At 40.9% G+C, this 27,652-nt stretch overlaps 2 protein-coding genes, 1 long non-coding RNA gene and 1 pseudogene across 3 annotated transcripts; 2 read left to right on the forward strand and 2 right to left on the reverse strand.

Moving 5' to 3' along the window:
- Nucleotides 1-7,908: 7,908 nt before the first annotated feature.
- LOC145490889 (uncharacterized) lies at nt 7,909-12,948 on the forward strand (annotated as a pseudogene).
- Nucleotides 12,949-14,796: 1,848 nt separating this feature from the next.
- Nucleotides 14,797-16,600, reverse strand: LOC145490054 (uncharacterized). The gene has a single exon (XM_081469161.1). It carries the CDS (start codon nt 16,390-16,392, stop codon nt 15,337-15,339), a length of 1,056 nt encoding a protein of 351 aa, XP_081325287.1. The 5' UTR covers nt 16,393-16,600; the 3' UTR covers nt 14,797-15,336.
- An 880-nt stretch (nt 16,601-17,480) lies between these two features.
- Nucleotides 17,481-22,066, forward strand: LOC145491239 (uncharacterized). Its single transcript, XM_081470391.1, has 2 exons — nt 17,481-18,420; nt 18,548-22,066. Exon 2 carries the CDS (start codon nt 18,587-18,589, stop codon nt 21,932-21,934), a length of 3,348 nt encoding a protein of 1,115 aa, XP_081326517.1. The 5' UTR covers nt 17,481-18,420; nt 18,548-18,586; the 3' UTR covers nt 21,935-22,066.
- Nucleotides 21,975-27,591, reverse strand: LOC145491280 (uncharacterized). The gene is made up of 3 exons (XR_014049797.1): nt 27,516-27,591; nt 24,926-24,980; nt 21,975-24,106 (listed from the first exon to the last, which is right to left on the reverse strand). It is a non-coding gene; the product is annotated as an uncharacterized LOC145491280 (long non-coding RNA).
- Nucleotides 27,592-27,652: the final 61 nt, after the last annotated feature.

Below are 27,652 nucleotides of genomic sequence, written 5' to 3' on the forward strand. Positions count from 1 at the left end.
AGTCCGAAGAATTACTGATCATCCGTGTATAAAGCTGTTTCAAGCGAATATACAAGCAATACAAACCATGTCGATTGGTAGAAAACGAGAACTGTTCTCAATTCTAAAAATAACTTGACCTAAATCGCCCGCCGGTGACCATTCAATGTATGATATGCTCAGATAAAGCGGTAATATCGTCCGGCGTGGCGGGTTGGCGCGCGCTAAGGATAGATTTCAGAGAAAGGAGCTTGGAGTTGCGCCGAAGAACGAATCAAAACGATTGCACCAAACGGTAAATTATCAGAAGTGACAAGGTATCCTCCAAGCTACCGAGGAATACTCAAAGAGATCGTAATGAAACAGTGGCTAACCAAGTGTGAGAAAATTTTGGCGTGAATTTCAGGGAAAACGATTACTCGCTTTCAAGATTTATGGACCCAGGAAAAAGTTAATGAAATTTGCATTTGGACGACGGATCGACGCACTGATGGTAAGTTGCCGTCTTCCTTAATATGCTTGTTAGAAAAGAAAAATGGAAAAGCAGAATTTCACGTTGTATCGTCCGCAACGCAATTATGTGGACCTTGTGCGGCTTAACTAGAAAATTTTCAATTTAATATCCCCAGTACATTTTCTTTTTTGTTGTTAAGCTTAGTTAAAGAACCACGTAAACACCATTCTTGTAGAGAGTCGATATTCGCAAAAATTCAACTCGGCTACTATTGATAAAAGACCATTGTGTAAACTCATTCATGTGTGGTTAATGGATGATGACAAACAAACGTTCGAGAGTAATTACTTATCGGTGATTCATGACAGATGCTTACCAGACATTTTGTTTTCAATGAAAAATTCACCCGTTCTCATTGGTGGATACTGAGAACTGTTTCTCGTTTACGAATGAATGTGATTTCACGCTCCCTTATTGGCCAAGGCTGGGAACAGTTCTCAGAGCGACAAAACATTCTCAGTTTCCAGTTGAAAAGTGCATTTTCCACTTTGACATTGCACTCTGTAATGTATATATCTAGGGCTCAAAATACGTTTTGTACAGTTGACGTCCATACAGTGTCTAATTGAACTACACTGTAATACAGTGATGGCAAAGAACTGTTAGATATCCACAGAAATTGTTTTGCATAAGGATGGTAAGTTGTGACAGATTGTGTGGATTTTTAATTTATAGTGTCACTTTTCCTTGGACAATCAAGCATCGGATTTCTAATATTTTCCATATATTGACAGCAAGAAATTATGCCTCTCTTGAAATGAACAAATACCTGCAGGGCAACACGCTACGGCGCTACGCTAGGTGGGGATATATTTGATCTGACTTTATCCATGTTCCAGGCCCTACGGTGGGGATTTTAAGCAAAAATTCTTCTGACAAGTCACATGCAATACAGATGACCAGGGTCCCCACCTCCTTCAGGCTTAACACTGATAGAGGTATAACAAAGAGGATCATTTGTGCTAAAGGCATTTGCAGTTGAGTGTTGATCGATACCCTCAATCGATACCCTCAATCGATACCATTGATCAACATTTTGTTCAATACTTGATTGACATCTTGATCGGTACTCAATCAGCATCCCAATTGATACTCAGTCGACACTCAATCAACTGTTGATCAACAGTCCACTGATAGTCGGTCGAGTGCCACCTGACTAATATGCATTGATCGAAAATTAATGGACTGTTGACCGACTGTTGACCGAGATGTCAATGGAGCGTCAATGGAGTATCAACCAAGGTGTCGATGGAGTGTTGGCTGAGTATTGATCAAGGGTATCAATCGAAAGTATCGATTGTCACTCGACTACTGATGACTTAAGTGCACGTGATCCAAAAAAGATAGGCAACATCCTGGCTGAATCCATGAAGAACACTCTGGAAACTAAGGCTTGGTCATTGCTTCTGCCCTATAATGAAATTTATATCATACACATATTCCCAAGGGAATTCTCTCACTGGAAGACACCCTGAAATTGCAAACCCAACAGATTTCCTTTTCAGTGGGGCTTCTTATCCTCATTTCAGACAATGCATTTCATTATTGTTCACCTTTCATTTTCACTCACTCTTGAAACCTCTACGTAACACCTTAATGTACTGTTGCACAAACATTTTGCACGCTTTTTGCTATTCCTCGAATGCAACATTCTGGTATCGGTATATGCTTTCTGAAAGCTGCACACTTCTAAGAGATCTCCTCGGAAAATCTCCTTTTACCAGCGTCAGCAACTTTGTTTTCAGGAAAGAATACTTTCCGTTTCTCTCTTCAGTGCAAGACTAGCGAAATTGAAACTACACGTTTGTTTTCTCCTATCACGTGACAAAATTTTCCCTTACCTGTAGACGAGTTCAAACCTTGCATGACCTAACTCTCGAAGAAAACCTTCCTTCTTCCGTCAGTAGTACTTAGGTCATGTCCCAGAGCACGTCAATTATAATGAAGACTGGACCGAGGAAAAGTTACTAAACCGAACTCGATCCAGTCTCTTGTTCGTCACGCAATCCCAGTAAATTTGTGTGACGAAGGGAGCTAATTTTAGGATCAATAAACAAACTTTACTTGAGCCAGAGGGCAAGCGTACATTTCTTTGTAAAACTTGGCAAGTTCATGATCCCATATTTTCATGAGTTTGTAAAAGATTCTTATGAAATTTCTCATATTTAGTACATTCGGGATGGTAAATAGATCTATGGAAGTGTCTTTTTGTTCACTGAATTATGTGAAAAATTGTTGATATTACGTGACATCGGTATCCACAGACAAAATCGGAGTATAACGGAAGAGAGCGGATGTAATATTCTTTCCGTCTGAACTTAGCTGGAATTTCAAAGACGACCTCTCTAAAGAGTCAAAACAAGTCACCTTCTTCTCATGGTAAGTTAAAATAACCTGTCAGATCAGGTATCAACGTTGATCACGTTTCCTTCTCCATCCAACTTCAAGAGTACGCAGTTATACCGCATGTGTTAGTCGAAGTGATCTCACCGTACTTTAGTATTGCGTATTGTTTTGGATCTTTCCGTATAAACTGATAGTTCAACATGACATGAATTTCTTCATTTCTATCACCCTAACCAGGGCTGTATATAGCAAAGCGAAAATCCTCGGTCCTTTCGTCATACGTGTATCGATGCAATGTCAGACGGCGACCATCTCAGACTACAGGCGGCAAAAGACTACGTGTAGTTCCTCTTTCGCTTTTAGCTTTTTTAGAAGTTAGATCATTAGGAAAAGTGCTTATGTCAATTTTTTTGTTCAGTACAGATAATCAGTCGCCTAGATAGCCAAAGTAAGTTGTTGATGATTACACTATTTTCCGGCCGCCATATTGGTGCACCACAGAGGTGCATCAACATAACGTTTCCATACTGGGCTCTGTAAATTTCTGCGAAACATTTCGACAAATATCTGCAGTCTGGGAAAACACACAAACCTAAAACTTGGAGAAGTGTATTCTCTATCTATTTCCTATAAGATCACAATTTCTTGACTTTATTCACTGAATGGTTTTCGATTTATTTATTTACTTTTTAATTGTGTGACGGTGAAAACGATCTATAGATTGTGCTAGCATAATTTTCAGCATAATTTGGAAAAATGAGCATAATTTTTGCCCTTTTTGTAAAAGTAGCACTGCTAGCATAATCAGCATATTTTAAACATTTTTTGAAGGGAACATTATCAGAGTCATTACTTGCTTGGAGTAAAAGGTTGATTGTTTTCAAGCTCTGTCCATGGTTCAGTCTATTTTCAATTCATTTTGCAATGTCTGGGGGGAGGGGAAACTGGGGAGAAGATTAGCACAGTACTGCGTTATTCGTCGTCTAGACGACTGGGTACACAGGAAGTGAGACTGTGTGGGTCCCAGTTTCCGTATTCACAGACAACAAAATGGCGTCGAGCAACTTACACATGCGAGAGGAAGAACAGCCACCCGATAGGCTAGAACCCGCTCAAGCAAAGCAAATACAAGCAAATACAAGACCAGGGGGCATCTCATGCGTTCTTGACAGTAAATATATAATTTGGAGCTGTTTTGTGTTTTTTTTTTGTTTGAAAAGTATACTTAAAGAAAAAGTAGCATAATTTTCAAAAACGAGCATAATTTGAGCGTAATGTAGAAATAAATCGGGCAATGCTAGTAGCATGATATGCCACTTTTACTAGCACAAGTGCCTCCTCAAAGGTGAGCCTGCTTGCAGGCTATGCATGTGTACTCCGGTTTTCCTCCCTTCACAAAAACCAACATCTCCGAATTCCAGTTCGACCAGTATAGAGGACCCGGATGAAAACGAGCTAAGGCTGATGTGGCTTCCTCTCCAAACATTGTACTACGATTATCAGTTGAGTAAGGCGGACGAAAGTTTGGTCACCAAGTTTTAACGTAAAAATCTTGTTGTTGTCACGAGCAACTGGCTCCGTATCCATTGGTAACTTGTCGGCCTTTGACGTCATTGGCAGCAAAGCGCGCGAAATTGTAGGCGACGCGACAGGCGACTAACGGCCGTTGATATTGTTACCAATGGAAACGAGGTAAGTTGCCCGTGACAACACCATAATTTTAAGGCCAAAACTTCGTAACCAAACTTCCCTCGTACCTTACTCAACTGATAATCGTAGTAATTTACGAAGAGATCACGTAATAGCGGTCATGACTATAAGACTTTGTAAGGGAATATTTACTAATAGGAATACCAGAAAGGTCTAATAAAAATGCCTTATCTTACTTCCACAGTGTTTTGCTTGTCGTCTGTTCGCTTTTTCTGGTGATTTTAATAGCGAGTTATCGTTTCCTTTAATTTAGAAGTAGGAACTATCGGAAGCGATGTTAGACTCGTGAAAACCGCTTCAAATTAGCAGAAAAAACGAACAGACAACGAGCTAAACACTGTGGGTGGGAGTACGATAAGGCATTTTTATTATTAAGAGTTTTCTAGTATTTTCTTCCCCTAAAACCGATCGTAAATATTCCCATAAAAAGTTTTAAATATAATTTTGCCATGCTCACTATTACGTAAGAAGGCCATCATCGCTTACAGCTTGAGCTTGGGTTCCCTGTGCTCAGAACAGAGTCACCAGTAGTCACTTGACTAAAAGCCTCATAAGGGGTTTTGGGGCTCATATACGGAGGGCTCTGTATCTACTGGGGATGCTTTCACCGGAGTTTTCCATTATCTGTAAGGAAACAAATACACGAAGAACAGACATCATTGCATGGAGTCCTTTGATTTAACAACTGTTGCACACTTGAGGCGGGGGTTAACATGAAGGCCGTATTTTTGCTGGGTATTATGGTTTGAATGCAGATATCTCGTTCACGTTTCAAGCAGTGAAAAATCTCTCTGCTCATTTCACGTAGCTACGTTTTGGGCTGTTTTGTAAATTTTTTGGTGATTTTTGGGTAGATTTGGGGATAACTAGTTTTTCTCAAAGGATTAGTAAAATTTATGGAAATAGGAAACTTTGAAGATTTGATGTTGTTTTAAAATCAATTAACCTTGCGGGAAGGGGGCTTGGGTGCAGTAGGTACCCGAGTGCACTACGCAAAACGCGTCGTCTTTACGTTGCCTGTTTTTTTAACATGGCAAAAATATATTTATGGTTTTGTAAATCTCATGCTATCCTTGTGGTGCCATTCTCTCAAGAACAGAAGCAATTTGCTCTAAACGCATGCGCAGATTAGTTAGCATCAAAGTCGACTATATGTTAGGTGAATTGAAAGATACATTTCATAACATATAAGACGCATGTGTTCTAGCACTGCTAGTGTGATAAACTCCGTTCTCGAGTTCAGATACACGGTTTTTTAATTTTTTGTAAAGAGTGATATCACACTCTCGTTTTTGCTGGGGATGGCAGTTATATTTCAGGTAACGTCAGTTCTCCTTTTTTAGGGCAAAGAACGTTACTGTGACTGCGTATCTTCTGGAATCTTCCCTAGCTCTATTCAAGAAATGTCGTCTGCTGTTTTATAACTATTGTGTGTTTGCCAGGGTTGAAATAGAGAATCGGAACATATTGCCTCTCCTCAGTAGCTTGTTTGTTTCCTCTTGTATGAAAGAGAACCCAAAGATCATATTCAGCCGAAACATTCCCGCGTTAGTTACATGTAAAACTAGTAAATGTGTGACAGAAGAAACTTCGTTATTATTGCCGCAGACTCCGTGGCACTTACTGAAACCTCCAATTAATTTCATCAGTCGATTAGGCGACTCGTTCACCGATGTGGGATATAATTTCGGTCGAGTAAAGATCTCTACCTTCAATACTTCTCGTTGAAACGCTCCTCAGTTGTATTACTCTACTGGTTTGATGTGGTCTTATTGTTTACACCAACTCGGCTGGCAACAGAATTAGAACGCACTATTCTGTGATTCGACGTGACTATTTGATAATTAGATTACTTCTTGTTTATCGGTGAAATGAAAATTTACGTTTTGAATGAAACAAAATCGTTCCTCTTCGATTTTTCAACAGATATTTAACTTTTATATTCCATTTATCTCCAGCAGTAAGTTAAAAAAATACACATCTTTCTTACATTTTCTTGGAAACAAAGGTATCTTGTTGCATACATTGGCGAGGAAAACAAAAGTATCAAATTACAAACGTTGGTGTGAAAAGTAATGCTACAAAATGAACGAAACTCAAGATAAAATACCGCAATAAATTTAAAACCGTCTTGACAAACGGTAATTGTAAGTTATTTTTGGGCAAAACACAAACATGAAACATACACACGGCTAAGATTGTGTCATATCAAGTTTTTGTCCGCTCATATTCTGCAAAGGGGAAAAGGCCTAGTGGACTACCAAGGGAGAGAGCAGCAGGAGTGAGGACTTGTGTGACTACTGCATCAGAGCCGTAAATTACACTCTGCACTATCTGAGATTTTCTCACTAGTTTTCCTTTTAATCCCTTTTTAAACTTCCTAAAATTTCACTTAAATTTATGTAGACTGTAGACTGTAAAAAATAGATTGTTCCTCACTCTACGTTTTCTGTGAGAATTTTTTGTGTACCTGTTAACGAAAACAGAAAAAAAACGTTAAGGACTAATAACCGGGAGAGGTTTTTTCTTAGATTCGCTTATAAGCAGTGGCGGGGGGGGGGGGGGGGACTAATGACCAAAATTTTACGGTAGCTGTGTAGGTCGCTGAACTGCAGGGCCGTATAGGTAGCGAGGTGGGAGTGTTTGTTGTACACACCACTGAATATGACTGGTAAAGCCATCAATCAATCAATCAACAGAGAGGGTGGATGGTGCCTTCATTCACTGTTGCTCTCTCCTCCGCAGGTTTCTTTCGGGTGGAGAGAATCCGCTGAACGATATGAATGCAGGCGCAAGATTACGATCTGTAGCGTAGATAAACCATGGCAAACAAACATACGGTTCCAACAACGATTTAATTCACGGCCTCTAAGCAACTTCACTTTATTTCACGGTTTTCTTTTCGACTCGACTTAACCTTCTACGGCTACTGCTAAAAATCCTCACTGCTTGTTAAACTCCAAAAAAGGAAAACTGTCAATCAAAGACAAAATCTGATTCACTCTTAAAAAAAGACATGATCACAACATATTCAATTACTTGACGCGTGACGCTTCTCAAAATTGTCCATGATCCATTCGACTTTGCGCCTGCACTTACCTCGCACAGCGGTTTTCTATAACAAACGTTTCGAACCTTTGCGGAGGAGAGGGTCACTGTTGTGTTTGTTGATAAATGTAACCAGGAGATCATTTGGCAAATTGTTTTAGGATCTTTTCCTTCCCTGTCCAACGATGTGACTTGTTAATTAACCTGGGTATCAGGTCTTCCTTCGGAAAACCTGAAACTCAGGCTAGATGTTTCTCCAAACGAAGTTTAACAGCTCAAATTTCACTTACAGGTAACCGCATAGGGTAAACATGTCAGACAAGGTTTTCACATTGGAAGAGCTCAATTATTTCCGTATCTGTTACATCACTTCCGACATCATTAGGGATGGTTTACAGTCAGTGTTCAAAGAAGAATGGGACAGAATTCATGGATGTAGGCTGGGTCCATGGGAAGATACTGCCAAAAATGGGCAGGACTTTTTTGACATGGAATCACCAAGAAGCCGAAACAAAAACAAGAGATTTCTTAATATCATACAAAACGGAAACACGAGCGAGTGGGATTGTGCATGTCTTTTTTTTGCAATTCTCTTTTCTGACTCACTTGGACCTTTGTTGCGTCCTACAGTTGCAACTAATGTCGACGATTTAAGGGGTTTCCGCAATGGGGTTTTTGCACATCTTTCACAAGCTAGGATTTCTGAATCTGATTTTCAGGCTAATGTACAGCTGGTCTCAGATGCCTTCAAGGGTCTTCATCTTGACACGAAAGGACTCCAAAAAATAAGTAACCAAGGGAGCTTTCCAACCGGGGAAATTCCAAAGCTTCAAGAGCAAGTTGGTGTCTTGGAGGAAGAGGTACAGGCTAAGCCCAAATCCTTTATGTTGCTTCCACTGAAGCCATCCCATGAGGTTACCGAACGAAGTACGGAAGTTGAAGACATCATGCAGAAGTTCGTGGATCTCCAAAGCAAAGTTCAGGAAGATGATTCAATTGTGACAATTTATGCCTCTGGCAACCCAGGATGTGGCAAAAGTCTGATTGCTCGGGAAGTTGGAAAAAAATTTTAAGATAAAAACGTGAAAGACAGTAATCAGGACAGTCGTATATTTGTGATGACTTTGAATCCCGAAAGTGAAGAGTCGATGCTAAATTCTTACAAGAAATTTGCCCGTGAACTGGGAATCACAGAATACTCACTGAGCACCATAACTGGTGCAGACTCAAAGTTGAAGCCCGATGAAAAAATTGCCCACCTCAAAACCCTTGTTTCTGCCAAAGTGCAAAACTATTCTTCCTGGCTGCTTGTATTTGACAATGCAAATGACCTGAAAAGCATTCGAGGCTACTTCCCTGATGAAGACTGGGGAGGTTGTGGACAAGTTCTTGTTACAACACAAGACAGTACCAATCTACCATTTGCTGACCCCATTTGCCAACATGTTTCCCTGAGTCAGGGAATGCAAGCCAACGACGCCTTGCGTCTTCTGAGAAGTATATGCCAGTTTTCATGCCACGATGAGGAAGATGAACACTCAGTTTTAAAGGCCTTAGATTACCAGCCTTTGGCCATTGCTTCTGCGGCACTCTATGTTCGTTATCTGCGTGATGCAGGTGCAACAAGCCCAGTTCCTAGCAGTTTCACCTGGAAGAGCTACCTCAAGAAACTGGAAATGGGGAAGCGGAATTTGACAGAAAAGGTCTACGAAAGGACGAGCAAGAGCTACCCGTTGTCGATGACCTCAGCTGTCTCGCTGGCATTACAGAAACTGGTCCAGAATCACGTATTTGAACACGTGGTTCAATTTCTAGCTTTGTGTGCTCCAGCACCCGTTGGCCTTGACATGATAGTCAGTTTTGTAACCAAGCAGGACCCAGACCTCGACGAGGACATGACCGCTGCTGAAATTTCCAGGTGCTCTCTGCTAATGCAGCTTCCCTCAGAAGATAGTTCAAGACCTTTAATAAAGGTGCACCAGGTCGTACATGATGTCTTCAAGAGCTACCTTTTTGACAAACATGGTAAAGAAAAGGCCTCAATGATCTCAGTGATGTCGTACATTGAGACGTTTGCCACGTTTGCTGAACACGATCTGCTTCAGTTTGACTTGGAGTTCCATTTCTTATCCCAGATGATGGCTCCTCATTTGAAATCGCTCAGCAGTCACTTGGAAACAATGTTCATCTCGGCACTCGACATAACCAGTGATACCAAATGTTTACTGCGAAATGCTTTCCTCAGTTTTGGCGACGTTTGCAGGAAACATAAGGGAGCTTACGAATCGACGACTTTCGGACGACGGCGCCGCTGGGTCACCTTATAGTCTCGCTTCGTCGTCCTGTAGAAATTTCAATTTACGATTCGTAGTAAAGACGACGACGTTTATGCGCGACCGGCAAATTGTTTTTGTCTCAGGAGCTCGAGAAAAAAAATACTCAAGACAGACCAACAAAACGTGCTAGCATGGCAGAAAAGAGAGCGCAGCTGTACGTCGAGAAAAATTTGGGTTCTAAAAGATTAGGCTGGCTATAAGACCACTCAAAACAACAGAGGAAAAATCGCCTAGCTCTCTAGTTGAGCTATCTAGTCCTTGTTTCTAACTGTCGACATGAATGCTAAAACCTTTTAGTCCTTTCAAATTCATTGTACACCAAAAAATGTCTTATATTTCAGTGAAGCGTGATTAAAATGAAAGATTTTTCATACAGCAATTTGCTTTTCATTCACACCGTGTCGTGCTTTGACCGCTTTCAGTGTTGGTTGAACTCATAGCTTTCGCCATGGCACTGTAGAAGGTCGTTTCTTGAACGAAAACAGGCAAATAAAGTTAAAATCAAACATCAAGGACATGCCCCTAATGTGATACTTAAATTATCTGGCAAAAATACCCGAAGTATCGAGGGAAAACCTTGAAAACTAACCTCACGGCCTCCTGTTTCCAAGACGCCGGCAAATCGCTCGCACCAACGTCGTCGACCTTGGCGCGAAGCTGGGAAGTGCTCAAAAACGCATGCGCAGTGAGCATGTCACGCAATCTAACGGCGGCGTCGTGCAAAAGTCGTCGATTCGTAAGCTCCCTATAGTTACTTTTATGCCGCCAAAACGTATTTTGAATATGCCCTTCAGATTTGTAATGATGAAAGCGAAGATGAAGATGAAGGCATTGTCCGGTTTATCGCCACAACTAGAAACAATCTAGGCGTTGTCTATCGTGAGCTAGGGAATTTTGAGAAAGCTAAAGAACAGCATCAGAATGCTCTGGCTCTTCTAGAACGCCTTCAACTAGAAAACCCCACTTCGGAAGTTGCGGATTCCTTGAACAAATTGGGAAATGCTTTTTACAGTCTTGGCCAATTTCAAGAGGCGAAAGACTACTTCCACAAGTCTCTAAAAATGAGAGAAGAGCTTTATGGTAACGAGCATGCCGATGTCGCTGCTTCACTTTGCAACCTTGGAGTTATCCACAGTGTTCTGGATGACTTGGAAACTGCAGAAAACTTTTTCCAGAGATCTCTTGCACTGAGAGAAATTATTTATGGCAAAGTGCACCCAGAGATGGCGGATTCTTTGACCAATCTTGGAATTACGTATGGCAAACTCGGTCTCTTTGACAAGGCGATACAGTACAACAAGCAGTCGCTGGAAATGAGACAAAAACTTTTCTTTCCAGATCACATGATGATCTCCGAATCTTATAATAACCTCGGGCTGGCGTATAAGTTTGCTGGCCAACTTCAAGAAACCAGAATTTGTTACGAAACTGCATTGCGTATTCGAGAAAAGATTTTAGACAAGGAACATCCAGCGATAGCAGGATTACTGAGCAACCTTGGTGTGCTCTATATGGACTTGGGTGAATTGGAGAAGTCCAAAGACTTCCACTATCGTGCCCTGCAAATCAGGATCAAAGTGTTGGGAGGTAACCACTGCAAAGTGGGCGACTGCATGCTCAACCTTGGCTTGGTACACGAACGTTGTAGTGAGTACGATGTTGCAGAGAACCATTTTCAGCAAGCTGTAGATGTCTATGCTGGTGTGTACCCAACCAGCCACATGTTGTACAAGTCTGCGGTTGAAGGATTAAAACGAGTTTCAGACCAAGTGGAGACACTTCATTCTCATTATGGACCTGTTGAATCCGTCGACTACTATTCAATGACCAACCTGGGCTCATCAACTCGCTATGCGGCAAATCAAGGAGAGTATCATCTGAAGGCTCGCTCTTGTTGTATTATCTTGTAACTTGCTTGACATACTGCCCAAAACACTGTTAATTATTGACCTATTCGGCGACTCTTGTCGCACCACTGCGTGACTAAACCAAAATTAAAGTAACAGTGCCGTTCGTTTTGATCAACGGTGTTGCCGTCGTTGTTCACTGCTTTTACGTCTACTTGGTATCCCATGTTGAAGTCAATATCACTTAGTAGGTAGGACCAAATACGAATTTGAGTGGACGTTTCATAAATCTTGGTGCGGAATATTGACGAAATAAGCTAGCTTATCGTTTTAGTACAGGGAGTCAGTTGCGGGTCTCTTCAGGGAAGTGTTAATAGGAGGACCTTCCTAGTTTCTCGTTAGCGTTGGGAGGGAGTTGGTAAACAAGATATGCAGCTCTCGTGGTATTGTAGGTCCTGTCCGAGTACACTTGTCATGATCACTTCCCTTAATAGTAATAAACGTCACCAGAATTGAAATTTAATCGTTTTTCTCGACACTTTGCTTACGTACGGCCAAAAGTTGGAGTTCTGCAGATGAGTTTATATTTTCCCTTGTTCGTCATCTGAACACTGAGTAACTGAGTAGTCTTTCCAATTAAATCTGGGCACACAACGCTTTCCGATGATTAGTTCCGCAAACACAAGCTTAAAGCATTGCAGTCACGAAACCCATCATTTTCACCACGGAATCTGTTTGCATCGTCAAAATTTTTTGACGCAAATCTCGTCCAAGTATATGTCTACGACTCTATTCAGGACCCACAGCTTTCTTCGAAGAATGATCGATGAGCGTGCCAAAAATACCTCCAAGAATAGCCCAGTCTCGTTGGCAGAGGCAGTGATCCTTCGGCTCTTGCTGATCGAAAACGCGCGGGCTCCGGAAACGAGATTCAGAATAGCCCCGAGAACAAATTAAATGTAAGCCCATGCTCGGACGTTAACGTCATACTCCAGTTTACACGCAAAATCATTCAAATAGACCAATTTCGATAATAGACCTCAGTACGAGGCTCTGGAGAATAAATACAGAGTTTTGGGGTTTATTCCCCAGAGCCTCGTTCTGAGATCTATTGCGTTAGGCTGAATTTTAATAGATCGAAATTGGTCTATTTCAAGTCATGTCTCGAGCACCTCCCAGTCATAATACAGGTCCGTTTCCCGATTAAGAGGGACAATCTGATCAAGTCACATATTGTGCAATTACAGCCGGCTGACTACAAGCTATTGTAGTGTAAATTTGTAAAAACCCCCTCTTGGGTAAAGTTTGATATCAATGCATAACAATGCATACAAAGATAATGGGGCGGGCATTTCGGGCACAAGCTACAACTACTCACTATTTTTCTCGATCTTCTTATGATACTGCAGTTTCATCAGATGGTTAAGAAACGTAGTTGGTATATGTTTTTGATTAATTTGCAAAACATTTTTTACGATGTTGAACTGAGAACAGCGACTATTACATTACACGGCATGTGCAAAGATCTTACGTAAATTAATAAGAAGTAGGTCCGCATTAGGACAAGGTCCTTAGATGCCTGTCGGTGGCTGTAAACACTACTCAAAAGATTTAGGTATACGTGAAGTTCGTCAACGTGATTAGTCCATGTTTTGCAGAATGCGCCCAAAATTGTCTCGCTTGTGTGTTTCCCTGTATTCTTATGCAAACACGAAAAGTTATCTGTGAGATGACCTGACCTGATTGGAGCTTAGCGTTGTTCATATTGCTTGTCAAACCAGGCAAACGCACTGTCAAACAAGTGAATGTTGTTTCATAACATTTCCTTAACAACGAAACAGTGCATGACTCATGACGACATCGTCAGTCATCGACGCCGCGGTTTCAACTCCTGTAGGTGCCGCAGTCCTTTTCTATTGTCATCCCTTTTCCACTTATGAGGACCTACTTCACAAGGTATAATATTTCATTAGCGATCAACCATTAGCATTGAAAATTGATTTTCCTACTCTCGTGAATAATGAATTGGTCATATAAAAGACTATAACGTCGTGTTCATACTAAGCGAACTTGGCAAATGAAATCAAGCCCCTTACGTTTCTTGGGAAGAGTTTTAGTTTGCGAATTCTTGCAGAGATGACCGGCAGGATCATCCATGCCAGGTTTCTAGGCCGGCACGCGGAATGCAAATTTGTGTGATAACAAGTTTTTTAGGTCGCTTAAGTCGGCGGTACACATGAATTTAAGTGAAATTTTGGGAAGTTTAAAGAGGGATTAAATTGATAAAAAGGGGTTTGGAACACCACCAGACAGTTGATGGCCCCCAAACGGGCACCCCGGGTTGGTGGGCAACTGTTTGGTGCACGTCTACCAATTTCTAACTTCAAATTCTAATTTTAAAACAACATCAAATCTTCAAAGTTTCCTATTTCCATAAATGTACTAATCCTTTGAGAAAAACTATTTATCCCCAAATATACCCAAAAATCACCAAACATTTACAAAACAGCCCAAAACGTAGCTATGTGAAATGAGCAGAGAGATTTTTCACTGCTTGAAACATGAACGAGATATTTGCATTCAAACCATAATACCCAGCAAAAATATGGCCTTCATGTTAACCCCCGCCTTAAGTTGTTTTTTCACACTCCTAGAGGACTCGGGATTTATTACAGCAAAACAATCCAACGGGAAGACAGAGAATACGCCGTTACTTGGGTCCAACAGAGTAGAGTTTAATCCAACAACGCGCTCAGAACATAACCAATACGGGATCACGCTGGTATCCGGCGTCCCACCACCGGGGGCGTAACCCAAGAACAATTTACAAAACACCTGTATTTATGCTAGTCTCCAAACAAATGATCTAATGTTTCTTTTAGAAATTGTAAACCCCTATTGGCTGCCAATGAGCTCATTGTTGTTCTAGGCTATTCCATCATAGGCAGTCAGTTATTCTGCTGGTAAATATTAAGGGACCGGGCATTATTTATCGCCTAGGGGGGGGGGGGGGGGACGGAGTATTTTGGGCTGAACACGGCGAAATTTAGCCGATCCCCCCTTTAAATGTTATATCACCGAAGTGATCCCCCCTCAACACTGTTGACAGCTGTCGTGATCCTCCCCCCATGTCTTCGCAGCCATATTCAACTTTTGAGGTGTATATTCAGTGTTTTTTAACATTCAGGTAGAATTTCAATCTATGATGTACTTACAGTATAATGAGGCCCTTATCCCGCAGTCTCAAAAGTGTCTCTTGATCCGTGTCTTTTTCTAGTCTGGATCCCATTATCTGTTGTCTGCTGACATGCAGCAATATAACAATCTCAAATGGTTGAACAGTGCAAAGTTACTTTTTTAATAGAGTGCAAATTTAATAAGAGTCCACCAAGTACCTATGAGCATGTCATATTCAGCAGTAATTCGGCCATCTGGAAGGGCAAAAATGAGTGAAATGAGACGACTATTCTGTTGATCTGTAGTGTTAGATCAGCCTTTGTTTTTTTTTTCCCCACTTTTTCTTGTTTTCTTGTTTTGTTTTTGCTTTTTTGGGTTTTCATTCAGTGTGTGCTTGTACCGTGACTTCAGCCATTTGCTCATCTGGTACAAAAGTCAGATCTGGTATACGAACAGTTGACTGTTCATCGAGGTCAGCAATGACAAGATCTTGTTCGGTATTCTCGTCGTCATCTGACTCGTCATCAGACTCCGCCTCTGATTCTTCATTCTCTTCTTCACTGCTGGACAACTCATTTCCATTGCCTGTACTTTTTTTTCTAAAGTAATGACCGCGAATTGCCTTTATCTTGTCCAGCTTTAGACCAACAGTGGTCAGGCCATGTTCTTTAAGGTAATGGTCAAGCTGTCTCACCTTCAGCTTCTCAACTTTTCCATTCTCAATGAGTGTGCCCCACCTGTAATCCTTGTATGTTAGCTCCTCTTCTAATCTTCTTTTCTCGTTAGCCTCCCTTGTTCTAATATCCTTCCTGATGTTTATATCATTTAGATGACCAAGGTATTCAATGACATGCTTTTCCTCGACATTGTAGGTAGCACAGAAAGCAGCGACGGTGTTTGGATTGTCCGCAGAGATAGCGTTTTGTTCATACAAGTCCTTCAGACATTTCCTCGGTTGATAATCGTCTGGAGTACGATCTGTTGTTGGCGTTTCGTACACATCCATAAAATGTCCTGGATTTTCTTTGTCTGGCACAGGCTGGGGGATTTTCTCTGTTACTGGTCCCACCCAGCTGTTGTTGGTACACCAGGAACAGAGTGTGGAGCTTGCATCTCTTTGGCTATTACAGGCATCCCGACAAAATTCAAAAAAGAGCTCTCCTCGGACATAGTGGTCCTCAATAAAGCTCTCTATCTTTCTAAAATAGGCCGCACCAGGTATTTCGGCCCTACCGTTTTCTGAAGCATTTCGGTACGCATTAAGCTCAGAAGCATTAAAAAAGAACAACTCTTCGGAAGACTCACTCAGCCTACTACTGATGTAATTCTTCAGGGCAGGGGCGTCGTCTATCCTTTCGGCGACCTGCTTGCAAACATGCCAAGCGTTTTTTTCCATGTGCTCTTTTTCGTACTTTTCATAGGAATGGGGAGACATGGCCTTGATTTCGTCTTCAGAGAGATCTTCGAATGGACGGTACTTCTCCCATTCCAGCGTTGCACCTTCAACAAGAGCGTCTGAAATGGCCGAGTTTGTTCGTTCGGCCTCGCCTTGCCTGCTGTCACCTCTCGAGCGGTGGCATCGTACTCGGTAATCCGAGTTGTGAATTCGAGCCAGCTCAGCATCGCGAAAGCGATGGAGAAGGATTACAGCAGTGGGAGAAGAGCAAAGGAGAAGAGATTACAGCAGAGGGCATATATGCTTCTAGAAAAACTTACCTCAAGAGAGGTAACTGAAGAGGTCTTTGATTCGCTCGAAAACAACAAGAATTTTACAAGCGTCACAGCAATTAATGCAGAGTTCACCGGGAGATTAGTTAGGCGTCTCCATCTGGACCCACTTTTATGGCTCCTGGAAAAAGACGTTTTTGACAAAGACTTAGCCCATAATATGGAGATGGTAGTGACCAGTCTCAAGGAAAGTGGTAAAGGGTTAAGCTCGGGCGAAGATTCTCCCGAAGAAACTGGCGAAGAAGCAGTCCAAGAGTTGGATGAGGGGGCTGAGTCTGCCATGGAAGCGTAATGGGAACAGGATGGTGAAACAGTCACACACAAAAAACACATTTTATGATATATGTATATTTTTTCTTGTTGCTGTTGTTGTTTTTAATAGTTCCGCGTCGTTCGGCCGCGTTCAATGAACTTTTCTATTGACTCTTTTCCATTGACTCTATTCGATTCTCTATAAAAGAATTTGAAACATGGAACTTTGATATTTGAAATATTAAAAATTAAACAGTTTCAATCCATTGTCACTGATACTACATTCACAACAATTGATTATTTTATTATATAATTAAATAGCATATTTTCGTAAAAAGGAGGCGATCATTTGACATGGTTTTATATGTTAAATATTCATGGAGATCCCACCGCCACCAGAAATTCCATTTTTTTTTTTCTGGTCCCCCCACCCCCTTCCGCTTTGTGCCTGTCAATTACGCCTGATCCCCCCTTCCGTTTCTCAGAAAACCATGTGATCCTCTCCAAAATCCTCCGCCCCCCCCCCCCCCCCCTAGGCGACAAATAATGACCGGTCCCCAACTACTTACAACTTCAGGTAGTTCTCACTACAAGGTGTTACACTATAATACAGGTAGACAGGTGGTTACCATGGTTATTGGACTTTCACTTAACTGCTAACTGTTGGCTTTTTTTATGGCTATGAATATCGGCAAATTCTCCCCTCACTTTTGGATCCTTGATGACTGCGTAAACAATATGTGACGGATGGAAATAAGAAGTGTAGCCCGAGTGTAGTGATTCCTGCAGGTCTTATACATCATTTGCTAGTTGTTAGAAAACAGACTGGAGAGATCCAGTACGACATGCTATGCTTTGCAAGTATATTGGCGATTTCTGTTTCTTGCAGTCGATTAAGTCGATTAACGATGTGGCCATGCTTCGCTAGCAGAGAGCCTTCGGGAGGACTCTCGTACAAACGTACTCTTCAGAAATTTACAACATAATCGATTTTTTAACACTTCGGAAGTTAGGGAATCAGACAAAGAGAACTTACTAGATGTCACCCGAGCAATTACATTTCTAGTAAAAGCATTCTCTCTGATTCAGTTCGAAGTGGGATATGCATGAATTGTTCGTCATTGGTGTCCTAATCCCTAGTAGCAGCATTGATGAGCGATGACACATTTAATCCCCTTTTCTGAAACTTTTAGGGCCAGAAATCCTCTCTTCCCCCCTACTTCCCACTGAGAAGATGGGCCTCGGCCCCTAAATTTACCAAACCGACAGTGAGAGCTGGGCACGAGATCACCCCTCCCCACCCCCGTCTCCACCCTATTTGTGACCTTCGTTTGTATCGCCCCCGGTATAGCCTGGTATCGCCCTGCGGTTCGCCCTGCTGGAGTAGAGGGGTGATAGAATACTCAGTGTGTTTCATCCCAGAGCGCTGGAATTGGCTTTGCGGATGTCCACTGCACGAGACATTATGTACATCGACATACAGGTACCAATCTCAGTAATCTGCAGCTGCAGTTGCTAAGTTCAACAAATTGGGTTCGGCCAATTTATCCTTCATGGGGTTTTTCCTCTAACCAGAACGTTTAAAAATCTCACTTGATTTGTTTTAACAGATTAAGCAGTCACAGAGGGTCACAAGATAAACTTGAACAATGTCAGACAAAGAGTACTCCTTGGAAGAACTGAATTATTTCCGTGTCTGTTACATCACGAGCAAGATCATTCGGGATGGACTTCAGTCAGCGTTTAGACAAGAATGGGACAGAGTATACAGTAGGAGATTTGGTAAATGGAAAGACACTTACAAAAATAGACAGGACTTTTTTAGCATGGAATCGCGAAGAAGCCGGAAGAAAAACAAGATGCTTCTAAATATCATTCGATACAGAAACACAAGCGAGTGGGACTGTACATGCCTTTTCTTTGCGCTTCTCTATTCCGATTCGTTTGGACCTAAGTTGAGTCCTACAGTTGCCAGTAATATCAACGATTTGCGAGTTTTTCGCAATGGCTTTTGTGCCCACCTTTCTCAACCCAGTGTTCTGGATGCTGACTTTCAAGCTAATTTGCAGCTGGTTTCAAACGCGTTTACGGCTCTGAATCTTGACACCAAAGAGCTGCAAAACATAAGGAATCAGGGAAGCTTTCCAACCGCAGAACTACAAAAGCTTCAAGAACAAATTCTCGTCTTGGAAGAGGAGATTCAGGGGAAAGCTCAATCCTTCATGTTCCTTCCTGTTAAGCCATCCCACGCAGTCACGGAACGCAAAGCGGAAGTTGAAGAAATCATGCAAATGTTCATTGACCTGCAAAACAAGAATGACGAAGGTTCCATTGTGACAGTTTTTCTCTCGGGCAACCCAGGATGTGGCAAAAGTCAGATTGCTCGGCAAGTTGGGGAAAAGTTTGCAGCTGATAACCAGGACGGTAGTACATTTGTAATGACCTTGAATGCTGAAAGTGAACAGTCAATGTTGGTTTCATACATGAAGTTCGCTCGTGCTCTTGGCGTCACAGAATACTCGATCACCAGCATCACAGGGGGAGACTCGAAATTGACGGAAAGAGACCAAATTTTGCATCTGAAAACCCTTGTTTCTGCCAAAGTTAAGGAGTATTCTACCTGGTTGCTTATATTTGACAATGTTGATGAGGTTGAGAGCTTGAGAAGCTTTTGGCCACAGGAAGAGGAGTGGGGAGATTGCGGACAAGTACTTGTCACCACACAAGACAGTATTTATATACCATTAAGTGACCCCTTTTGCGAAGAAGTGTTCCTAAGTCAGGGGATGCAAACGAACGATGCTCTGCATCTTCTAAGAGATATCTGCGAGTTTTCATGCGAAGATGAGGAAGATGAACTTTCAGTTTTAAAAGCCTTAGATTACCAGCCTTTGGCCATTGCTTCTGCAGCACTCTATGTTCGCTATCTGCAGGATGCTGGTGGAACAAGCACTGTACCTGGCAGTGCCACTTGGAAGAACTACCTCAAGAAACTGGAAATGGGGAAGCGGAATTTGACAGAAAAGGTCTACGAAAGGACGAGCAAGAGCTATCCGTCATCAATGACTTCAGCTGTGTCCCTGGCATCACAGAAGCTGGTCCAGAATCGAGTATTTAAACATGTGGTTCGATTTCTAGCTTTGTGTGCTCCAGCACCCATTGGCCTTGACATGATTGTCAGTTTTGTAACCAAGCAGGACCCAGACCTCGACGAGGACATGACCACTGCTGAAATTTCCAGGTGCTCTCTGCTAATGCAGCTTCTCTCAGAAGATAGTTCAAGACCTCTAATAAAGGTGCACCAGGTCGTACATGATGTCTTCAAGAGCCACTCTCTTGACAAGTGTAGTGACGAAGAGGTCTCAGTGCTTACGCAGTCTTACATTGACACATTATCTACCTTTGCTGAACACAATCTGCTCCAGTTTGATTTAAAGTTTCATCTCTCTTCGAAAATGATGGCTCCCCATTTGAAAGTGTTGAGCAGCCATTTGGAGACATCAAACTACAACCTGATAACTAGTGATGAGAGAAATCTACACAAAAAGGCATTTCTTAACTTCGGGGACATATGCAGTGCACATGGCTATCTTCCTGCAGCCAAAACATACTTTGAGAAAGCTCGTCAGATTGCCAACTGCGAAGAGGAAGGCAACAACCAAGACAACATGACTGTCACTGCTACAATCCTGAACAATTTAGGGGTTGTCTATTGGAAACTAGGGCAATTTGAAACGGCTAAAGATCACCACCAGCAAGCCCTGGATCTACTTGAAGGCCTAAATCCAAGTAATTCTACTCCAGAGATTGCAGATTCTTTGAACAAACTGGGAAATGCTTGTTTTAGTCTGAGCCAGTTTGAAACAGCAATGGACTTCTACAGCAAATCTCTAACAATGAGACAAGAGCTTCATGGTAATGAAGATGCCACTGCTGCTGCCTCACTTAATAACCTTGGATCTGTTCACAGTGTATTAGGTGACCCCCACACCGCAAAGGACTTTTACCAAAGAGCATTGGACTTGGCAGAAAAGACATATGGCTCGGTCCATCCTCGTGTTGCTGATTGCTTTTGCAATCTTGGAATCGTGCACAGTGAATTACGATCAACTGATAAGGCAATTGAGTACCACAACAAAGCACTTGAAATGAGAAAGGAACTATACTTTCCTGAGCATTTCTTGATTTCCGAGTCCTACAACAATGTTGGTCTGATGTACAAAGCCCAAGGCAGACTTGTAAAAGCCATCGATTGTTACAAATCTGCACTGCAAATTAGGGAGAAAACATTGGATGAACAACATCCTGCAATGGCAGAATTGCTGAGTAATCTTGGTCAGTTGTATATGGATCTTGGTGAAATGCAGAAATCCAAATACTGTCACTTTCGTGCACGAAACATCAGGGAGGAAATTTTGCCAGGTGACCATTGTGAATTAGGCGACACTATGTTTAACCTGGGAATGGTATTTGAACAATGCAGTGAGCTTGATTACGCAGCCGACTACTTTCAACAAGCTCTGGAGATCTACTCCAAGTCTTTCCCCATGAGCCACCAGTTGTGCCAATCAGCAGATGAAGGTTTAAAACGAGTTTCACAGCAACAAGCAGACCTAAACCATCAAAGTGGCAGCCTTCAATCTCCGTCTTCATTGGCCATGGCCGTCAGGAGGTCGCAAATTCTGAATTATCCATTTTCTGGGGCACACTGGGAGAGATCAGGAATGAATGCCGCTAATCTCACTATGCCGTTGGACAAATGTATTGTGCTTTTTGTAGTGAGCCTGATAGGTCAGTATGTAAGAGACTATGTTCATGACCCCGAAGAGGGGGTTTTGAAGTTCTTCTGGCTGTGTATACCCTACATTGTTGCTACCCGTGTAATGATGAGGGCAATAGAAGTAGATTACTTAGGGAATGATTTCAGATTACTTCGTGAACTCAAATGGCTGGGTTTCCTATATTTGTTGGGATATTGTTTACAGTCTTATCTGTAGCTTTGCTCTTATTGAAATGCAAAGGAAAAGCAGCACAAAATCAGAGACTGAGGTTTTATTAAGTGACCAAATTAAAAAACAAAAACATTGTGTACGTAAATATTCTCAGTAGATTTCTTCCATTTCAACTGAATTTGACACTTAAAATGGTTAACATGATATGACTTTTTTATGCCTAGCATCATTTGCTCCTTAGTTGACAATTTATTTTTTACATGGAAAACTGGATGTTCTTTGAAACACTAGAACTGTAAGAAGTAATCATACTGCCGTGCTTGAATTTATAACTGTTGTGTTATTCTCATGTATTGAAAAAAAAAATGCCAAAAACTCTTAGTACAAAATGTTTTTTCTCCCCTTGACAATCATGTACAATTCTCCTTGGTGCTCAAGGAGTATTATTTTCTTGTGCAAGCAAAGGTACTTACTAGTTATAATGTTAGCATGGTTTTCACCAAATACATAATAACAGGATTAAACCCAGTTCTGTTGTGTAATGATTTTGAAACGGGCACATTTATTTTGGTGGCACGTGGCATTCAAATTCCAATACAGTTAACAGTGCCAGTTGAAGTAATCTTTTCAGCTTGCAAGTAAAATCATTATATGGCTGTGTCTTACAAGAACTAGGAACTACCAAATTCACAAATTTGATTGGCTGAAATTGACATTGACTGCAGTTTACATTTTCTCATCTAGACCGCAATCTAGACCAGTTACATTTTGTGGTGAAAAAGTTGCAAACTAAAATACAAAAATGTTGACTATTTTCATCTAAAACTATTAGTGAAAGTGCCAAAAAGCCTTGTGAGAAAAAAAAAAAAGTAAAGAGGAAGAGCAAACTTTGGCATATATAAGTTCAGCTTATCGCCATGCAAAAGCAAAATGTCAGCTACTCTGTACTCATGACCTTGGTCAAGATTTTCCCATACAGACTGAAGCTCGGTTAACAAGAGCTAACTGTAAAAGTGAGACGAAATATGTACAGAATATGTCCTACTAGCCTTACATGCAGGCCACAACTTTTATTGATAATTGCCAATTCACACATGACTGTGTTTATACCAAAAACTGCACAGTAACAGAAACTACAGTAAACTGTGGTTTATTCAGCCAGGAGCAACATCCAGACAATGTGTGGAATTCTTGTTACAATGCCTAAGGTGGCTCCCTATAGTTGCACAATTGCATGTCCACTGAGGACAAAAGCCTGAGTCATCTGTGTACACTCGGCAGCATGCTCACATCATTGTTTTTCAATATTTTATGACGTCAACATGGCCGCAAAAAGCAATGATGTACTGTGAATTTTTTGGAAGATTTCACCAAAGGAAATTCAATAAAATCACAAATACAGCCACATGAATGGTAAAAAATGTATTTGTTTGGGCATAACCATTTATAACTGAACACTAAAAGTCAAGATTTTAACAGGGATGGTAGTAAACACTACTTCATCATTGCATATTACATTTAATACGTTTGAGAGGACTGGGTGTAAAAAGCGAAATGCAAAACCAGCTTTCAAACCATGACGCTAGTGTGTGCAATGCGATAAATGATTACCCTGAGGAGCCACCTTAACGTAATCTGAGAATTGTCATTTTATGCTGATACTGTACATCATCCAGTTAGATACAGCATGACTGTCAGACTGCCACCCTCTGGTAGTTGGCAAATTGGTAATTTGTGATCTAACATATTCAACTGAACACAACAAGATAAAGCTGTAAATAATAAGCAATCTGACAGTACCAATTTATCCATAAAATCTAAATCCAAATAAATATTACGACCACAATATGATTTGTGACATTTAGTTCTCATTCAATTAATTTAGATACAGAATTGCACGTGTATATTCCCAAGAGTCCAAACCATTTGTTTTTCTTTCGCTCACTATGATAAACAGAGTTTAAGGTTATTTAAGGTTCATTTCCATTTTGAGGAATGTCTTTAAATTCTCATCTGGGATGTCTTCCAAGGCAGCTCTTGCAGCTGAGTCATCTTCATACATTTTCATTAGCTCTTCTGCATGTTGAATCATCACGCAATTCTAGCATCCACTCATGCAGCACAGCTCCAGAGGAGGGGGAGGGGGTATGGGTGAGTTCTTCTCTGGACTGTTGGTGCTGTCACTTTTTTCTAACAATGGAACAGCATGTTGCGACCCTGTAAAAGAATACCAGAGCGCTTTCAGACCCAAGAGTGATCAACAGCTCACTTCTTCTTGGAACATACACTCACTTCCAAACAGACAGGTGATGAGAATAAAAAAAATGATCAAACAGTGGATATGGTCTTACTGTACCTCGACTTCACCCTGGAAACTCTCAAACTCATTTAATTTGTCAAGTTTAAACAAAGATGACTGGATTGGATATACCATCTCATCTTATTTTCCATTCACTAAATAACACTCATGAGAGTATTTCACAAAATTTCCAAACACTTTGAATTCTGTCAAAAATACTCGTGTACCAGTAGGGCAAAGTATTTCCAGTTCTTCTCTCACTGTTTCTTTGAAAATGGCAGAAAAAGTAGAACCTCCACATCACTTGTAAATTAGCAGTCATGAACCTCACCACAATGACTGGAATTTTCAGCCCTGGCAGTCCTTTATTGATCCATAAGTTTTTTCTCTTAAGTTGCCTTTTGCTTTTGTTTTGGAAATAAGTCATCATGCAAAACTATTTGTATAAAAATAAGTTCGAGTTCCATGAAAATGAAAATATGAGTAGTTTCACATGAAGACTTGCTTTGACACCTTTAGAGGCAAATGGTGACTTGGAAACAGCCACCTGTAGACTTGTCTGGAGTGACTGTAACTGTATTATGTCAAAAGAACTCCATTAGCAAAGAGGGATGAGGAATTTAAATCCATCAATAAACACCAACAGAAATGCATAGACATGAGAAATCAGGATTTAGAACTGAACATAACTGAACAGGTATTATTTTCTAAGCCAATATTGAATGACTTTCACTTACTTTCTCCACTTATTCTTCTGCTTGAAGAAGAAATGCTATAGATACCCTGCCAATGCTGGTAAAATAGATAGGACAAAACCATAAGGGCTAAATCCATAAGGGCTAAATCCATACATATAAGTTATGATCTAAATATCAGTGTACTCATCAGCCAGTTTGTCCACCTGAAGTCTTTCTTTCCCTGCTTGCAGAATCAATAGCTATGTCATGACAATCTTTCTTCCAATTGTTATGAAAAAAGATACTTCAGCATTTGATTATAGTCTTACTTTAAGTGATCTGTGTTACAAATGTCCTCCACACCCAAGGGGCTCTGGAGGTAAGGGATGCCACACCCTTTAGAATTTGAGGTGTAAGGAAAACTAGAGACCCAATTCTGCTAGTAACCTCAAGCATTTCATGTGAGATGAAAGAGATAAAAACTCCTGGAAATTATGTCCACAAAAGAAGATCAAATCAATGTGCCTGGCTTGCCTGTATTTTTGTAAAGAAATGTCTCAAGTGACATATTGGATATGACCCCTCAATATGAGTCACATTATAAAAATGCAGGCATTATAATATGACAAGAAGACAATACGTGATAAGTAATACATCTAATTATTAATGTAACCATGAAAACAGGTCGTAGCAGTCCTAATATCTTGAACAACTTGTTCCCAGTCTGATTACATTGTCCAGGAATAACATCAAACCACAGGGGACAATATATTCAGCCAATACACTCAATAAAAACTCAGTCTAAACTGTTGGACCTCCTTTCTTTAATTTCCTATTTACTTCACTTAAGTAGTATTTATAGGAAATGTAGGAGATTTTGGCAAATTATAAAAGTGTTACAGGATCCTATAAAACACAGGGCTTGAAAAATATTTGAACTCCACCTTGCCCATTGGGCAAGTAACTCTCAAATTTTGCTTGCCCCGGGCACTTCCCCACTTGCCCAAGTTTTCAAACTCATTAATAATTCATGAACCCAAAAAAGGAAGTCAAACTACGGGCGTGTTTTAATGTAACAAACCCATCTTGACTGTATTCCTCTTAGTGCTGATCACTTTCATGTTTACGCCATTATATTTTAATACTTCCACAACTTTTAACTTCTTCATTCCACTTTTATGAAGTTGTACGGTTTGTAGTAATTAACTTAATTTGTTATTATACAGCCTTGAATAAATTTGTTCAGTTCGTCGAAGATTGCATTCGACTCCTTGAATGTTCACCTGCGTCTTTTCTAGCTCCACAAAATCATTGTGAAGAGAAGCGCGAGAAATTTATAACACGCAGAATTAACAACAAGTTGCCTTCTCACTTCAGTTCTGACACAGGCAGTGTCGAATTTGAAAAGCCGGCGAGAGCAAATTTTTTCATTTGGGTTAATGAAAAATAGTTCCAGGAACTCTGAAAGTATTTTGATGACTTACTTATCGATTTCTTTTAAATAATACAATAGTTTTCATTTTGTGCAGCGGTGCCCAAGTATTTTATCACTAGCAAACTTACATGTTTCACCGAAAACAAAGGTTTACCTCGATTTTAGCATCAAAAATACTGGCTTCGTTTTCGCGGTAGAAATATGCGGCTCCTCTTTGCGTACAATTTCTACAGCTTTAATATATTGTTGTTGAGTTAAGTTCTGTACAAAGAAACTGGAAAATGCACACACAAAAAATTGCTAAAATTTTAAGGAATAACTACCGCGTTTTCGTGCCCAACGCGGCTATTTTTAATCCTGGAAAGAAATTTGACCGAGGCAGATTTTGATCACGTGCTAGACAACCACTTCTGAGCCGTGAGTGCGTGTCACGCAATCAACAAAACAATGCTATAAATTGTAATTTTCGTCAAGCTTCATCTAAAGACTTGTATTGATTACCCTTGAACCTAAAATTTACCTTTTCCTCTCAAAATCGTCATCAAAAATTTAGTTGGGGAACGGCTTGCCTCGGTCCTTGCCCATAGGGCAAGCAAGGAGAAAAAGTTTCTTGTCCGAAGGAAAAATCTACTTGTCCCGGATGACCGGACGGGGTTTTTTTCGAGCCCTGAAACATATATAGGAAAATTATGAAATACAGTTGAAGCCCTCCTAGCAACCACTCTCGTAAGCAACCAGCTCCAGTTATGACCACCTTTGTGAAACTCCGTTTGAACTGTGATTTTAACTTCGCAATGAAAAGCTCTCGTAAGCTACCACTCAAGTAAACGACTGCGACCACTTTTAATTTGGGACTACCCAGCAGGACTTTTCCTTTGTTTCTAAGCTCTTGTAAGCGACCATTCAGAGTCTTACACATACAAATCAACACTTTGATGAAACTGCACACTGCGCTAATGATTCACTGATAAAGATCTTGCACAGTGCAGTATTGTACAGGTATTTGAAAAAGTTCAAAGTCATTTCCTTATGATTTTTTAATGAGTTTCTGAAGCTCTTGTCACTTACGAGAGCTCATTCTTGTAAGCGACTAGCTCTAGTTACGACCACTTTTTCGAATTTCCGAGGTGGTCACTTACGAGAGCTTCGACTGTATAGGACGGCTGGGATGTATGCAAATAAAGTATTTGGTAGTGACCGGCCTATTTCACTCACATTTGTGAACGTCAAGAACTTGTTTCCTTGCAACGTGCGACGAACAATTCGGAACATCCAGGAAAAACGTTCATCTTTTTCTGTTCTGCGTTGTCGCGATTTCCGCCATCTTGAACAGTCGTTACCAAGCCTAAACG

The sequence above is a fragment of the Orbicella franksi genome, chromosome 6 (assembly GCF_964199315.1).
Source record: "Orbicella franksi chromosome 6, jaOrbFran1.1, whole genome shotgun sequence".
Taxonomy (NCBI): Eukaryota; Metazoa; Cnidaria; class Anthozoa; order Scleractinia; family Merulinidae; genus Orbicella; species Orbicella franksi.